The sequence below is a fragment of the Zalophus californianus genome, chromosome 4, assembly GCF_009762305.2.
Source record: "Zalophus californianus isolate mZalCal1 chromosome 4, mZalCal1.pri.v2, whole genome shotgun sequence".
NCBI classification, from domain to species: domain Eukaryota; kingdom Metazoa; phylum Chordata; class Mammalia; order Carnivora; family Otariidae; genus Zalophus; species Zalophus californianus.
Genome location: NC_045598.1, coordinates 155,142,076 through 155,159,425, shown reverse-complemented (window position 1 = coordinate 155,159,425; position 17,350 = coordinate 155,142,076). Strand labels below are relative to the sequence as shown.

General features: G+C 39.3%; 1 protein-coding gene across 3 annotated transcripts; it reads left to right on the top strand.

The window, feature by feature from the left end:
• The first annotated feature begins 271 nt into the window (after nt 1-271).
• Nucleotides 272-17,153, top strand: PABPC1 (poly(A) binding protein cytoplasmic 1). 3 transcript variants are annotated; one of them, XM_027606046.2, is made up of 16 exons: nt 274-820; nt 934-1,162; nt 4,276-4,469; nt 4,675-4,790; nt 7,053-7,192; nt 8,757-8,851; nt 9,169-9,306; nt 9,499-9,594; nt 12,325-12,597; nt 12,815-12,905; nt 13,913-14,023; nt 14,108-14,262; nt 14,931-15,015; nt 15,472-15,602; nt 16,139-16,232; nt 17,044-17,153. In XM_027606046.2, exons 2-15 carry the CDS (start codon nt 970-972, stop codon nt 16,229-16,231), a joined length of 1,911 nt encoding a protein of 636 aa, XP_027461847.1. In that variant the 5' UTR covers nt 274-820; nt 934-969; the 3' UTR covers nt 16,232; nt 17,044-17,153. The 3 variants fall into 3 exon arrangements, with proteins under 3 accessions (XP_027461850.1, XP_027461847.1, XP_027461842.1); XM_027606049.2 differs by having other exon boundaries at nt 272-1,162; nt 7,053-7,183; XM_027606041.2 differs by having other exon boundaries at nt 275-1,162.
• The last annotated feature ends 197 nt before the right edge of the window (nt 17,154-17,350 follow it).

The following is a 17,350-nucleotide window of genomic DNA, read 5'->3' as shown; positions in this document are numbered from 1 at the left end:
GTGGTTAGCGCGGAGGAACCCGGAAGCCCCGCGCACCGCCCACCGCCGCAGTGACGGGTTAACGCTTCTCCGGGGGTGGGGGGGGTGGGGGGGGCGGGGTGTGTGGAAGGAGAGGCCGTCCCACCCGACTCCTCTGAGATCCACCCTCGAGCCAGCCCTCCCCGCCCCCACGCGCCCAATGCAGCGCAGGCCCCGCCCCCGGCCGCGGCGCGTGCGCAGAAGCCCCGCCCCTCCGCCCCAGCCCCACCCCCACACCCGCAGCAACCGCGGCCGCCACCTCTCCCTTCCTCTCTGCTCTTTCCTCCTCCTGTTTTCTCTTCCCTCCTCCCCCTCGCCTCCTTTTCTCCTCCTCCTCCGGCGCTGACGCTCGCGTAGGGCCCTGGCGTCAGACGCGCGGGGGCGGGGCGAGTGCGGCGGGGGGTATAAGTAGAGGGTGCAGGAGGCGGTGCTTCCCCTTCTCCCCGGCGGTTAGTGCTGAGAGTGCGGAGTGTGTGCTCCGGGCTCGGAACACACATTTATTATTAAAAAAATCCAAAAAAAATCTAAAAAAATCTTTTAAAAAACCCAAAAAAAATTTACAAAAAATCCGCGTCTCCCCCGCCGGAGACTTTTATTTTTTTTTCTTCCTCTTTTATAAAATAACCCGGTGAAGCAGCCGAGACCGACCGACCCGCCCGCCCGCGGCCCCGCAGCAGCTCCAAGAAGGAACCAAGAGACCGAGGCCTTCCCGCTGCCCGGACCCGACACCGCCACCCTCGCTTCCCAGCCGGCAGCCAACAGCCAGCAGCTAGCGGCAGCCGATCGACCCCGTTCTGCGGCCGTTGAGTAGTTTTCGATTCCGGTTGATTTTTGTCCCTCTGCGCTTGCCCCCGCTCCCCTCCCCCCGGCTCCGGCCCCCGGCCCCAGCACTCGCTCTCCTCCTCTCACGGAAAGGTCGCGGCCTGTGGCCCTGCGGGCAGCCGTGCCGAGATGAACCCCAGCGCCCCCAGCTATCCCATGGCCTCGCTTTACGTGGGGGACCTACACCCCGACGTGACCGAGGCGATGCTCTACGAGAAGTTCAGCCCGGCCGGGCCCATCCTCTCCATCCGGGTCTGCAGGGACATGATCACCCGCCGCTCCTTGGGCTACGCGTATGTGAACTTCCAGCAGCCGGCGGACGGTGAGAGCCGGGCCCGGCGGGCGGGAGGGCGGGGGCGGCCATGAGGCGCAGGCGGCGGCGGGCGGGCTAGGCCGGCGGGCCCGGGGGAGGGGGCGGGAGGGCATGTCACCCCCTCAGGGCCGGCGGGGAGAGGCTCAGGCCCCGGGACCCCTGCTCCTCGTGCCCGCGGGGACCCGCGCTGCCGGCAGCGGCACGCCTGGCCACTTCCTCCTTTGCGACCATTTTCTCGGCCTCAGCCGCTCTCAAACTTTAGGGTGATGACGCGCCGGGAGGGTGGGTGAGATTGGGTTCTTACACCGCGCTCCCGCCAGTAGCCGCGGGATTCTGGGGCGTCGGGAGCCGAGCCCCTTTCTCTGGTAAAGGTGGAGGCGCTCCCACCACCCCGGGCTCTTGCCGGCGCCCCAGGACGCGGAGGAAGTGCGATTCGGTGCTCGAAAAATACCACGTGTTGAACCCTGTAACCTCACAGGCCCGAGGCCTGTTTCTGCTACTGGCCCAATCGCCTGGGGGAGCCACAGGGCCTTAGAATAAAGTTAATTTCGTGATGTGGTGGTCCTCAGGTTTCTGATTGCATTCTTAATAACTTGTCAGTAACCGATGGCTCTAGAAATGTAAATTACCAGTGAGACGCGCATTTGGGGTTTTCCCCGAGTTCAGGCGTTTCTCACCAATTCTAACAGCAGGGTGGTGGAGCAGAGGATGCGGAGGATGACCCTTTTGAAATACACTGATTTTTCAGGCAGTGTAGATTATTTCAGTTTTTTTTTACCCAAATTAGATTCGTAATACTGGTAATTCAGAGTATTTTTTTCCCTTCTGAAATAGTTCTGTGCTTTTGAGAGGTTTTCCTTAAAAAAAAAAAAAACGTATTCACCAATTTTGGCTGCAAACTTCGAGTGTAGTGTGGACTGGACCATTATACTTAATGGCATTCAAGTAGTAAAGGTTTCTTTAATTTTTAAAGTGGTCGAGAATATCCGTACATCATGGGGAATTGAACAAAATAACAGAGTAAGTTTGAAATTCATGGAGGAAAAAAATGTGGCTAACCTTATCTTTTTATTTTGAAGTTAAACAGTTCACAAAAAAGCAAAATTTGGCAAACAGATATGTGGCGTGATGAGTTGCCAGGATTTTCTTTTATATTTGGATCAGTTGACTACCAAAGGTCAGATTCACTCAATTTTATGGCCCAATTTTGCTTTTTTCCCCAAGCTGCTTGAGTACATGTCAACATAGAATATAAGGAATCTAGTTTTAAATTTTTAATTAAGTTCACTCGAACTTAATGCTAGTTCACTAGAACTGAAGTTACTTAATGATAGCTTTTCACTAGGTAAAGTTAATATCGAGATTTGGGGTAGGCATACTACTGTTGAGTGACACAGAGCCAGAAGTTGTAAAACTGCACTGCAGGTTTCCTGCCCTTTTGCTCTGTAAGCAGTGGCTCCAAATGTCACTCCGTATTTTTTCCCAACTCTGGACGAGATTTACCACTGAATGAGAGATAAAGATTAGGGAAGATAACTTTGGGACAGGTAATCATAATCTGAAGTTGACAGAAAACTTGAACAAATCCTAAAGACCATAAAATGTAACTTTTGGAAGTGGCTGTTAATTCTTTCCAAGAAAGCTTAACAATTTTAAAACAAAACCCAATTTTTAAAATTTCTTGTGATTTGAAAAGTTGAACTTCGGGTTACCATGGTTACAGTACACTGTATGTATTCTCAGTCTATACCAGTAGACAGTTCTGTAACTGCTCAAAAGAAAATAGCATTTTTTTCATATTAGATTTGTTTGGTTTCTATATGTACAAATTACCGTCTTTCCAAATACTTTTTTCTGTGGTTTTCTCTTTACCTATTTACTGCAATATTGATGGACTCGTAGAATAGCTCCTGAAAGTGACCAGTTTCCAATTTAACAGGAAAGAGGTGACTCATTCAAAAGACGCTCAGGCAAAGTCAGCTAAAAAACTAGGGGAGCTGAGTAGGTGTGGTCAATTGATAATGAGCTGACAGCTGATTGTCACTATCTTCTAGAAACTGGAGCTTTCATTTATAAAAAGAAGTGGCCGGAAAATTTGTCCTCTCAATAACTTTACAGTTACATTGGCATGGAATTTGTGGAAATTGGTGTTCCAGGACTTCAAATGGACTATGCTTTTTCCCTCTTAGTACTAATGTTTTTTACTTAAGAATGTATTTTTCCATGGAAAGTCTCTATTTAATAAGTGCTTCATGGTAGAGATGCACATAATTCAATCCTTCATAGACTCTGAAATCGTAGGGTAGATTTTGAAATTTTCTAGCACTGTCCAGAAATAATTGATTAAATGATCAGTTCTTAAATCAATGACTGAACATAAAATTGGTTTTATATGTCAAGAAAGCTTTAATGAGTGAATTGTGAATATTGTAGACCTGGTTCTGCAGAATTTCTGTATTCATAATACAGCTAAGTATGCCCAACCTCACATTAAGTTTTTGAGGGCCTGATTAAAATCTTGATCCGAATGGATATAACTTTTTTTTTTTTTTACATAGTAATAGGAAGTTGTGCCATGAGTCACTGAAATCACCCAGCTCCCAAAATCCAGGGACTTTTATCTATTTATTTTTAAATGGACTAATTTTTGTAGAATATTGGCTGTGGTAAGCAATAAAAAGATCGATTTTGACAAGTAATAAGGGAAGAAGTTAAAATGCTTAAAATCTAAAAGCTCTTAAGTCTGGATAATTTACAATTACTTAATGTCTTTTATATTGCTCATTAAGCAAATTGTATGTGGGGGGGTATCTTGATTTTATGTTGACTAGGAACCAAAAGGGGATTTTAAATTTATGATAGTTAAAGGAAAAGATGATTTCAGAAATACATTGGTGATATGTCATCTGTTAACATGGGAAATTTGAGGTTTCTGGTAATTGTTGTCTTTTTTAGCATTATACAATTTAAATCTAGACTAGTGTGAGGTAAGGTCCAGCAATCTTGAAGTTTAAAGAGGTAGAGGGATTGTATGCCCAACCACTTTCCCCATAATAATTTATATAATTTTTAGTGGCCTATAAATGTTTTGAAGTAATACTCTGAACATGTCTTCCTTGCAGCGGAGCGTGCTTTGGACACCATGAATTTTGATGTTATAAAGGGCAAGCCAGTACGCATCATGTGGTCTCAGCGTGATCCATCACTTCGCAAAAGTGGAGTGGGCAACATATTCATTAAAAATTTGGACAAATCCATTGATAATAAAGCACTGTATGATACATTTTCTGCTTTTGGTAACATCCTTTCGTGTAAGGTAAGCAAAAATGTGACAGGTAAACATTTATAGTGTTTTACCTTCTTGTAGTTTATTCCTTAAAAGATCAACCATGCTGTGTGTTTAATGGGTAGTTTTATTTCCCAAATACCTAGGCTAGGAGGCTGACAAGTTCTCTCTGGACACTGGAAAAAATGCTAAATCAATAGCTAGTAATGAAAAATTGGTATCCGTTTTTCCCTAGGTGGTTTGTGATGAAAATGGTTCCAAAGGTTATGGATTTGTACATTTTGAGACACAGGAAGCAGCTGAAAGAGCTATTGAAAAAATGAATGGGATGCTTCTAAATGATCGCAAAGTGTAAGTATAAATAGTTAATCATATTTCAAATCTGTTTTTAATAGTCCGAATCAATTCATTTTACAAGTTAATATATTTGTGCTCTTAAAGAGATTCAGCTGGAGTGAAAATAATAAACCACATCTTGGTAGATTTTATCATTGTGTTTTCTCCTTGTTTGTTGTAACATACGAATAACAGTGAATTAATACAATTGGTCAACAATCAAGTCAAAAAGAAAAAGAAGATAAGTATACTGAGATACAAAGCTTTTTCAGAATAAGTGCATAGTTGAAAAACTAGGAATCTAGACAGAAACTTAATCATAATTCCTGATGTAGTCATTGACCCATTTTACATTTGAGGAAACTGAGGCTAAATGTATTTACATGCTGGTTCAGCAGATGAGCTGGGATACAAACCCAGTGGTCTAAATTCAGAATCTAAGTTGGCTCTTTACTTGGCCATAGTACTATATTTTATTTATTTTAAAGATTTTCCTTATTTTTTTTGTCAGAGAGAGAGAGCAGAAGCAGGGGGAGCGGCAGGCAGAGCAGGTAGAGGGAGAAGCAGGCTCTCTGCCAAGCAAGGAGCCCGATGTGGGACTCGATCCCTGAACCCTGGGATCATGACCTGAGCGGAAGGCAGACGCTTAACCAACTGAGCCACCCAGGCATCCCACTACTACAGTTTATTGATGGAGTTGTTGTTTGTTTTACCTTTTCACCTTCCTTCACCCATTTAAAAGTCAAGTAGAATTAAACCAGAAATCTTCCATCATTAACCTATCTTGAGATAAACTTTTTTTGAAAGTTGCAAACTTTTTATATAATGGCACTGATAAAACCTCTGAGACTATTTCTGCTGCAGGTTATAAAATTAAGAATTTATGAGCCCAAAGAAATCTCAAATTTTTTATCATTAGTGCCAGTGGATTTTGTTTATCTGGACAAATTCAGCTATAAGGTCTTCTTATAAATCATTGGAGTTGGGATTGGTTGTTCTAACAACTCCACTGCATCACTCTTAAGGTGTGGTTCTTATAAATCACTTCATTAAGTGCTGTGGTCAATCTGTACATGAAGGGATCATTATGCACATGGTGTTACCTATTTGAATTTTATGTCACTGCATGATTAAGGAAAGACTTTGTAATGTGTAAAGAACCCAGATGAGTGTAAGAACTCAGCAGTTCCTCAATGTGAGCAATGTTTACAAATGCTAATTGTTAGAAGTAGTACATCCTTTTTTTTTTTTTGAAATAGTACATCTTTAAATGAGAGAAATATTTAGCATCGTTAGTATTACAAGATGAAAATATCTTACAGTTTGTCTATCAACATGTTTGGGGGGGGGGGAAGAATGTCCAGCATTGGTGGGGGTCTAGATTATTAAATAAAGATTTAACTTACTGTATAAAATAGTATAACCCTTTTGGAAACAGTTTGTATATATAAAGTTAAGGTCATTTCTATGCCTTTTGAACTATCATGATTTCTGCAACTCTATTGTAAGAACGTATAACAGAAGGGCTCCTTAAGTTCCAGCATTATGAACAAAAGCATAAAGTTGTGATATCCACAATGGAATAGTTGATATTGATAACGTTTGTAAAGCTAATAGCATGGAGAAGCACCACAGTATGGGTGGGGTGGGGAAGGTTAAGGAATAAAATCACAGGTATCTGCATTAAAACAAAAAGACTTAGGGAAAGTCGGTCATGATTTGGGTGGTATCATGGAAGATGGTTTTTTACATTATTGTCTATTACAATAGCCTTTAGTGACATGTACTACTTTTATATTAGGGGAGAACTAAATTTTTAAAACATTTAGTTGATAATGCTGCAAAGAAAATTTGCCAAGCTGTTATGTGTTAGAGTACAGAATTCAGAAGTTTAAATTTCTATTTTAGGAGATCACAAACGATGTGCAAGGGCCACTTTGAAATAGCAACGATGAAAGCTTTTATGTCTTTTCCTTGGCTTGGTTCGTGTGTTACTCCCACTCATTTATATTGATAGGCATGATCTCTAACCCTGGGTTAGCTAGAAGGAAGGGAGGGAAGTGTGTATGAAGAAAAATGCTTCTTTTTTTCTTGTAGTTAAGAGGTTTGTTCTTATTTTATGCTTCCCTTTTTTCACTTCAGGCACTTGTTTTTACTGGGCTCTTTATTCGAGATTCTGAAATTATCAGTAACAATTACAAAATCAACCATCAGGCTTAATTAATCTGAACTTAATAAAATAGAACCTAATTTTATAGTCCTTACATATTTTATTAGATTTGTTGGACGATTTAAGTCTCGTAAAGAACGAGAAGCAGAACTCGGAGCTAGGGCAAAAGAGTTCACCAATGTTTACATCAAGAATTTTGGAGAAGATATGGATGATGAGCGCCTTAAGGATCTCTTTGGCAAGTTTGGTAATGTGTCTGAATTAAATTTTTACACTCAAAAGTTCTGAGTAATTGCTCAACATTAGTTTTGGCTAATACTTTATACTAAAGTGAATGAAATGAAACTTAACACGGTATTTAAAAATAATTGTCATTATCTGGATTAAACTACCAATAGTCCATTATACTACAGAGTAGTATATAAATAAAGGTTAATAGTGTTGTATTAGCACAGTAAGGTGTGACTGCCTAATTGGAACAGATTTTAAAAGGTTATGCTACAGTAAGAAATTGTGCTGGATTTATGCACTTACAGATCCCATCCCATCAGAGGCATGCACATGACACAGCCAACTTGGGTTGGAATGCAGTCTTTAGTTATGGGACAGGAAAGCTGGCCAGCTTTAGGGTATTTGGCCAGTCTTAAAAGCCTCATGTTTGAGCAATTTGAAACAATGACATTCAAAGACAAAGCCAGAGATCCTGATTCCCGTGATATCTCCTTGGGATGGCCTTCTGAATCCATGGGATCTTAATTTGTTCCTTGCATTTCAAATTAACTTAATTAAATTTTAAATCAGTGAAGTGTAACCAGCCTCACTTTAGATAGCTGTAACTGATGAGAAGATGAACTTTAAATTGAATGCTTTTGCAGGTGATTTGCTTTTCCCTTATTTGTTGAACTTATTAAATAGGTGGTTTTTTTTTTTTTTTGAGCACCTCAAATGATACAGAATTAGGAAATCTAATACCTTATTGCCGATCTAGCATGCCACATTGAACCCTCTATTCCTTTAGCAAAAAACTTGTTCTTCACAGAAAGATAAATTGTGTCTTGCATCTTACTCCAAACTCTCTTTAGTGACTGGTTTTTGTATATTTCATCTGTCTTTTTTAATTAGAAGCTGTTTCTAAAGTTGAATATTGTTAATCAATGATCCCAAATGAGTAATGCTATGTGAGGTGACCACCAGTATGTAAATTTGTCAGATATTTTTTTGGCTATTTCTCATAGAGATTGGAAGTACAGCTTTAGGACCAGAGGTACATTCAAAAGAAACAATCTACCTATGCCCATACATCTTTCATATTCTCTGTAATCAAATGTGCTTTTTAACCTTTTCTGGCCTCACCTACCTGAGATAATACCCACCTCAGTTAAGTGTCTTTTTCACTTGGGAGGGTTGGGGCATGTGTCTTCAAATATGTGCTACTTCCTCCAAGTAATACTTTGTTTTGCCAAGGGTCAAACCCTGTATTCCCTCCACTCTGAATTGAAAGTCAAATGGGCCAAGGGTTAAGAAAATCTTATTTCTTAATTCTGATGTCAAAAAATTAAATTGTTGGCTAAAAACAAATCTGTTTTGAACTAAGAATAAAATTTCATCCTTCACAATTGTCTAAAACATGTACCTCTTGAGAAGTGGTTCAGGGAATAGCGTACTTAGCTTCTTAGAAATACAAGGTCTTTGAGGGGACTATTTTTTAATTTTTATTTTTTTCATGGCTTTGTTTTTGTTTGTCGAAATTTAAAATGTATAAACTAAATGTTGTGTGGAATACCTTTGAATCATTTAAAAAATTTTTTTAGGACCTGCCTTAAGTGTGAAAGTAATGACTGATGAAAGTGGAAAATCCAAAGGTTTTGGATTTGTAAGCTTCGAAAGGCATGAAGATGCACAGAAAGTAAGACTCAAATATACTAACTAAAGATAGTATGAATTTCCTGTATTTTATAATAAGGGAGATAGGTTTCTTTGCTCTTATACTGAAATGTACATGCCTTACATTGGCTATCTTACACGTATTCTTTTGAATTACTTGCATTTTATGTATTAGTTTTGGGGGTATAAATTGGGAATTTATATTCGCAAAACATTGAAGCTGAGTTTTTATGAAGGGTCCATTTTTAGCTTTCATAACCTAACACATTTTCTTGATTGTTAAAGAAATGAATTTCTCTATTGCAAATTAGTAATTAAAATTTCTCTGATTTCTGTAAGGCTGTGGATGAGATGAATGGAAAGGAGCTCAATGGAAAACAAATTTACGTTGGTCGAGCTCAGAAAAAAGTGGAACGGCAGACGGAACTTAAGCGCAAATTCGAACAGATGAAGCAAGATAGGATCACCAGATACCAGGTTCATTTTTAATTGACAAGCAAAGTAAGACAGGGATGAGGAAACCTATTTTACGTTCATTTCAGTTACTGCCAGGTAACTGGAGGGTTTGTGAGGGAGAAAGGAGAAGAAACATGGGATAAAAATACTAGGAAGGTTGCTTAAGTACCACTGTGGTTTTCTTTTTCTACAGTTTCCTTTTCTTTTTTTTAGGGTGTTAACCTTTATGTGAAAAATCTTGATGATGGTATTGATGATGAACGTCTTCGGAAAGAGTTTTCTCCTTTTGGTACAATCACTAGTGCAAAGGTAAAGCATATGGTATTTTAAGATTTGGGGAAAATCCATGCCCATTGATAATGCATATGTAAATTTCACATTAATATGCCAGAGTATTTTTCTTATTTTGTAAAATGAATAGTCACATAGGTGTTTTTTTTTTTTTCCTTTTTTGGAAATCAAGTTTTTGCCTCATTGTTCACAGACATTCAAATTTGAAGTAGATGTTGTAGCCTTGATGGTTTATTTTTTGCAGGGGATGAGTTCTGAATTCTTCCTGAGGAAGGCTGCGTTCATTGACCATAGTTAGTGATTGATCCTCACATAATATGCATTGTCTACTCTATTCAGCTATTTTCTTGGTTAAAAGTGGCAACTTATTAGGGAACTATAATTGTTACCGGGCAAATTTATATTCACTTACACAATTCATTCTGGGGAATCAAACTTCAAGTGCCCTAGCAGTAAAGATAGATTTTCTTTCACTTGGAATCAGAAATGAAGAATTACAGCAGTACGATTCTATTCTGAATTCTGGGAATTTGATTTAAGAACCTCTGTTCCAGGTGTTTTTTTCTGATGTCCATGGTCCAAGAATTGCTCTGTATGTAAAGCTTTGTGCATATGTATTTTGGGATACGGGAGGAGTGTCTAAAACTTTAGTCAGATTCTCAAGAGTACAGGAAAAATTAAAATTCAGTGCTCTGGAAAGACCTCGTGGCTGAGCTTCCTACTCATCTTTTCCTGGCTACTTCATTGATCAAGGAAGCTTCTGTGATAGGAAATGTTAGGGGCATGCTAGATAAATACAAATAAAAATGAAGAGATGGGGTTACCTTGTGTTTTAGCCTATGCTTTGAGTACTTGGAGTATGCTAGAATTTACTCCTGGGTGTCTTTACCCTTAGTGTGTTTCCTGAAAGTTGTTGAAGTTGAATATTATGCATCAGTTTTTAAAGTCCTTTGTGGATCATAGTATCACTCCTTGGTGGTAAGGATGTGAAAATTTGGCAAGAGTTTATTCTGGAGGAAGAGGTCCTGTGTTAATAATGCTTGCTGAGAAAAAATATCAAAGCAGAAAGGTAAAAAGTGAAAGGTGATTTCCCCCTCCATCTCCCATTTGGGTGTCCTTCTCCAAATGCTTATTGTAGTTGTATAAACAATTTTTAGAAGACCAGAATCGTACTATACAGATTCTGTGACTTGCAGTTTTACTTAACAGTAGGTCTAGATGCATACATTCGTTTCAGGCTTTTTTTTTTTTTTTTTTTTTTGCTAAAGGCTGAGTATTCATTGTATAGATATACCATAACTTATTTTACTGTAACCTGTATTGATAAACATTTGGGTTGCTTTGTGTGTTTCCACGGTTAGACCCACCATTCTAATAAACATATATCTTTGCAAAAATGCCAGTTTTTCTAAAGTTCTAGAATTAAAATAGCTGGTTAGTGGGTATATTTAAAAATGATACAACCAAATTGTCCCAAAAGGCTGGACAAATTCTTGCTAGTCTTGTCAATTTAGTAGAAAGTTGTATACATCTTCTCCAGTGGTGACCTGCCTTTCATATGTAGACTAGTTTTGCTTGTTTGCATATTTTTATATTAGATAGGTTGTCTTTTTATTGATTGGAGAGACTTTTATGTCAGTCCTTTTGTTTATATTGCAAATATTCTCTCCCGGTCTTTAACTTAGGGCTTTGGGGGTTTTTTGTCATCTTTCCCCATATTTTTGCATTTTATGTTCAGATTCAGAATCTGTTTGACAGTTTGATTTTTCAGTGTGAATATGAATAAGAAATGTGACTTAATTCTTCTCGGTTGTCTCAACGTATTGTGTACTGTATAATGTAAAGTCCATTTTTTCTGTGTTATTTTAAAATGTTAACTTTAACACTAAATTCCCATAACTGCATGGGTGGATATGTTTTAGGGTCTAGTTTTAGGTACAATTGACATATTCAGGTGTATAACATAATGAGGTTTGTGTTGTATATGTTGTGAAATGATCATAATCCATCACTATACATAGTTAACAGAATTGCATTCCCAGGATTTAATTTATAGCTGGGAGTTTGTACTTTTAAAACCTCTTCATTGATTTCCCCTGCTCACCTCCCTCTGCCTCCAGCAACCATGAGCTGAGTTTTCTTTTTGTTTTTTGGTTGGTTTTTGGTGTTTTGTTTTGACTTAAGTGAGGTCATTGGACTGTTTCCTGTATGTCCTGTGCTACCATATACCGTTGAATGTAGTTGTAGAACATGCTTATGTATGTATATTGCAGGGCTAGTGAGGAGTTCTTTGCATCTCCTCATTGCTCCTTTAGAAGATCTTTTCAGTATTTGAAAGCTTCCTCTGGGCCAGTATTTATGGCCCTTTTGGTCTTGAATATGAAATTTTTATTTTGAAATGTGGATGTTCTAAGATTCAGCTGCTCCCCCTTCCCTACCAAAGAATAGTAAAGCACCTTGTCAACTTGAATTGCTAAAATTTTAGTAGGGGCCTTGGTTGTATCATTGAGATTACTTAAACCTTAATATTCTGTTGACAATCTAAAATCTTAGTACATTTGCTGTCTTGTGTCTACCTCATGTGTGTAGCTTGCGCTTAATATTTAGGTATTAAGGAAAAATTGTGGAAAAAAAGGAAAGCATTAACAGTGTTTACTTATTTGAGTCAGTAGCTGTAATTGTAATAGTAATGCTCTCAGAACCTCATTCTTTCATTGAATTAACTTTTTTTTTTTTGTCTTTTAATAGGTTATGATGGAGGGTGGTCGCAGCAAAGGGTTTGGTTTTGTATGTTTCTCCTCTCCAGAAGAAGCCACAAAAGCAGTTACAGAAATGAATGGTAGAATTGTGGCCACCAAGCCATTGTATGTAGCTTTAGCTCAGCGCAAAGAAGAGCGCCAGGCTCACCTCACTAACCAGTATATGCAGAGAATGGCAAGTGTAAGAGCTGTGCCCAATCCTGTAATCAACCCCTACCAGCCAGCACCTCCTTCAGGTTACTTCATGGCAGCTATCCCACAGGTACGTTTCAGAAGAGAGTAAAAACCTTATACAGATTTTCATTTGGTCATTTTTAGTGTCTGTGCCCTACATAAAGGCCTAAGATTGGAACATGTGAATTGTGATTAAACTTGAAAAAATGCTTTGAGTGTAAGGACTTGCTGAATGTTCTCAGAGTATATAGCTAGCTGCAGTATTGCTTTTTTCTTTACATGATACGTCTGTTTGCTTTCTGCAGACTCAGAACCGTGCTGCATACTATCCTCCTAGCCAAATTGCTCAACTAAGACCAAGTCCTCGCTGGACTGCTCAGGGTGCCAGACCTCATCGTAAGCCTTTTGTTTTTAATTAAGGTTGTGAATTATTTGGACTAAAAATATGTGAGATCGATTAGCTGTTATATCTCAACATTATATTGACTGTTGCTTTTCATAATTTAGGCTTATGGGTGTTCATTTTGGGGATCCTAGTATTTTTTTCTTTATTATGTTAATCACCATACATTACATCATTAGTTTTTGATGTAGTGTTCTATGATTCATTGTTTGCATATAACATCCAGTGCTCCATGCAGAACATGCCCTCTTTAATACCCATCACCAAGCTAACCCACCCCCCTCCCCTCGAGAACCCTGTTTGTTTCTCAGAGTCCATAGTCTCTCATGCTTTGTCTCCCCCTCTGATTCCCCCCTTCATTTTTCCCTTCCTGCTATCTTCTTTTTTTCTAACATATAATGTATTATTTATTTCAGAGGTACAGGTCTGTGATTCAACAGTCTTAACACAATTCACAGCGCTCACCATAGCACATACCCTCCCCAGTGTCTATCACCCAGCCACCCCATCCCTCCCACCAGGATCCTAGTATTTTTTAAGAAGAATCCTAAAATGCCTCACCCTTCCTATCTTATTGAGACAGTAATTTCCATGCTGGTTTGATTTTCTTTTATAAGTTTGGGAATGGATCCAACTCTTAATTTCATATTTGGTTAGACAGTCATTTTAAAAAATCTTGCTCCATGTGTGAGGATCAGAGTCCTGGCATTTTTAGCCTTGTCTTGTGGCCCAGTGCTCTGTTGCAGGAGCACTTGGAACCAGGTTTGTGTGTCATGTTCAGGTAGTAAGCCCTTGTTCTTCTGAATGAATATTTTTATGTATTCATTTCTCTGATCTGGGAAGTCTGGGGAAATGGCAGGTGAGAGACTTTGCTTTAAAACACGATATTTGCATTTAGTCACTCTTCGTTCTTTGTTCAAATGTCAGCTCTAACAAAGCATTGAACACTTCCAGTGCGTTTTTTCCCAGTTAATATGTGTTCTTGTATCTCTAAATGTAGCATTCCAAAATATGCCCGGTGCTATCCGCCCAGCCGCTCCTAGACCACCATTTAGTACCATGAGACCAGCTTCTTCACAGGTTCCACGAGTCATGTCGACACAGCGTGTTGGTAAGTCTTAACACTTTCTGTAAAAATTGATTTCCAGTTCGAAAAAGCAAGGTAAAAGTACAAAACCCCGTGTTTGTTTTTTAGCTAACACATCAACACAGACGATGGGGCCACGTCCTGCGGCGGCCGCTGCTGCGGCTGCACCTGCTGTCCGCACCGTTCCACAGTATAAGTACGCTGCGGGAGTCCGCAATCCTCAACAGCATCTTAATGCACAGCCACAGGTTACCATGCAGCAGGTAGGCCTTTAATTTCTGTATAAAGATGGCAGTCCTTGGTTGCAGTCAAAGAAGCTAAAGACAATTATGAGAGCTGAAGCTATCTAGAACATTTTGCTAATTGATTATCCCATTAATTGACCATACATAAAACTGTCTTATACTGTGGGAATAAGACAGGCATTGAGCATTCCTTACTCTGAATTATTTGTGTGCTTTGAGAACTTTGTTAAGCATAGTTGTAAGGAAGAAAGGGTGAAATATAGTTCGTGAAGCTTAGCTCACCCTTTTTTTTTGACCCCGAGACCAAAACTGTCATGAACATAATAGTAGAGCTCAAAAGAATACTCTGGGTAGAAAAGACTGCCTTGGTCTGTACTTCTGATGGACTCGGCTTCTCCTATTAATGTTTAGAGCACAGTCTTCATCATTTAGTGATATTTTTTCTAGTGAGTATGTGCCATTACTTCTGGACTTAAAAGAATTTTTTTTAAAAATTTGAGGTGGGGAGAGGGAGGGAGCAAATCCCAAACAGTCTCCCTCCTGAGCACGGAACCTGACACAGGGCTCAATCTCACCACCCTGAGATCAGGTCCTGAGTTGAAATCAAGAGTTGGATGCCTGACTGAACCACCCAGACACCCTTACTTCTGTACTTTAAACTTACGAAAATTCCTATTTTTTTCTAGCCTGCTGTTCATGTACAAGGTCAGGAACCTTTGACTGCTTCCATGTTGGCATCTGCCCCTCCTCAAGAGCAAAAGCAAATGTTGGGTAAGTGCCTTTGTCCCACCTAGTCAGTTACAGAGAGGCTAGAAAAGGGGGAAGATACTTAGCTATCATTTTTAGGTACAAAAGTAGGCCTAAGGTTGCAGGATTGGTCTGAATTGGCATATCTGCTAAACTTCTTAGTAGTGTTCCAGGCTTTTAATTAAATACTTCGCTTTTGATGACTAGGATAATAGAGCATTATTTGCCATGGATCCCACTACATTTTTGGAGGAGGGAATTTGAAGTAAATGGAAAAAAAAAAACGTCAAGCACAGAATTAATAACTTCATTGCCTTGTGGTAGATCTTAAGCGGTTTTTAACTATCAAAATGGTGGGTTTGGGGTTAGCATCTATTTGCATATACAAAAGTCAGGTTCTTCACCCTAGTTCTAATAATGGTTAATGGTGGATGCTTTTACACTTCCGACTGAAGGAATTGTGTATGTTTTTGTTCCTAGGTGAACGGCTCTTTCCTCTAATTCAAGCCATGCACCCTACTCTTGCTGGTAAAATCACTGGCATGTTGTTGGAGATTGATAATTCAGAACTTCTTCATATGCTTGAGTCTCCAGAGTCTCTCCGTTCTAAAGTAATTTAAATTTGTCATTTATCTAACAGCCTCATACTATGTATTCCAGGGCTTTTTGCAGAAGCTTGTATAAATCACGTACAGTTCTGAGTTTTATAAATTCTAATCACCACCATCCATGGTGCTGTTATCCCCATTTTGTAATATAGATGGGGAAACAAGTAATTGGGGGGTGAAAATGTGCCCTGTGTTCACACAGCTAGGCAAGGGCAGAGCTTGGTTTCACCTCCAGCGTCTGTGCTGTCGATGTGCTGCTTAGTGAGGAGAGAGATGTCTGCCATTGTCTCTCAACTTTGGGGGTAGTTTTGGTGAGAGGAAGAAGTGCAAGAGGGTTCATAATTCTGGAATAGTGTTGCAGTGGAACCCCAAAGGATATGGATACAGTTGAAATGGGTTTGTTTTTTTTTTTTGAAAGCAGTTCTTTCCACTTGCATATGAGGAAAGGAGTTTAGTTTGCCTTTGTTGGACATTTATATGTTGCTGTGAATTTGGAATCCTTCCAGTTACCCCTTTTTAGAGCCAGTGTGTTGTTATAGGTTGATGAAGCTGTAGCCGTACTACAAGCCCACCAAGCTAAAGAGGCTGCCCAGAAAGCAGTGAACAGTGCCACTGGTGTTCCAACTGTTTAAAGTGAGTGTTCCTCCTGGGTTTATTGGTTTAAGCTTGTTTTTACCAGTTTGAGCATATTTTACAAAAAATTCATTTTACCATTAATAAAATTTATTGCTAACTTTTCAAAGAGAGGTAGAAATAGAAACTAAAAGAAATTTTACCTGTTAGCCTCATTTTGACTTGAATTTTGAAATCCAGGCACCTTCAAACGTTTTTATTGTAATTTGTATTAAATGGGCTTGGCTTTTTGGGTAGTTATTCGCCCAGGACTTTCATAGCTTATACCTTTCCTTGGGTTGCAATACTGACAGTTGCCCAGGGCCTGTACTCTTATTCTTCATTACTTCCAAGAAATGGGGTAACGTAGCTGTGTAGCCCAGACCAGAGACGGGGCAAAGCTTTTCTGTAAAGGACCAGATAGGAAATATTTTAGGATTTGTGGGCCATGTTGTCTGTGTTGTAATTACTACAGTTTTAGTGTGAAAGAACTCATGGACATTACATAAGTGAATAGTTGTGTCTATGTGCTGGTAGAACTTTACACGAAACAGGCTGCAGACTGAATTTGGCCATGGGCTTTAAATTTGCTACTGACAAGTGCCAGTATTGGTCATCTTGTTTTGTTGTTGGTACTTGGCCATTTGCGTGCTATACACTTTAAATTTGCAGTGTTATGTTTGATACGTTTATATATTGTAGTACGATTGCCAGTGTAGTAATAACTAGCAGCTCTATCACTTTATGTAATGATTATTTTTAGCAGTTAGAATCATTAAATTCTAGCCTCTTAGCGAGTTTGATTTACATTTTTTTCTCCCTGCATTCACAGATTGATCAGGGACCACGAAAGGAAACTCGTGCTTCACCGAAGAAAAATATCTAAACATCGAAAAACTTAAACATTATGGAAAAAAAACATTGCAAAAATATAAAAATAAAAAAGGAAAGGAAACTTTGAACCTTATGTACCGAGCAAATGCCAGGTCTAGCAAACATAATGCTAGTCCTAGATTACTTATTGATTTAAAAACAAAAACAAAAAAAAAATAGTAAAATATAAAAACAAATTAATGTTTTATAGACCCTGGGAAGAATTTTCAGCAAAGTACAAAAATTTAAAGCATTCCTTTCTTTAA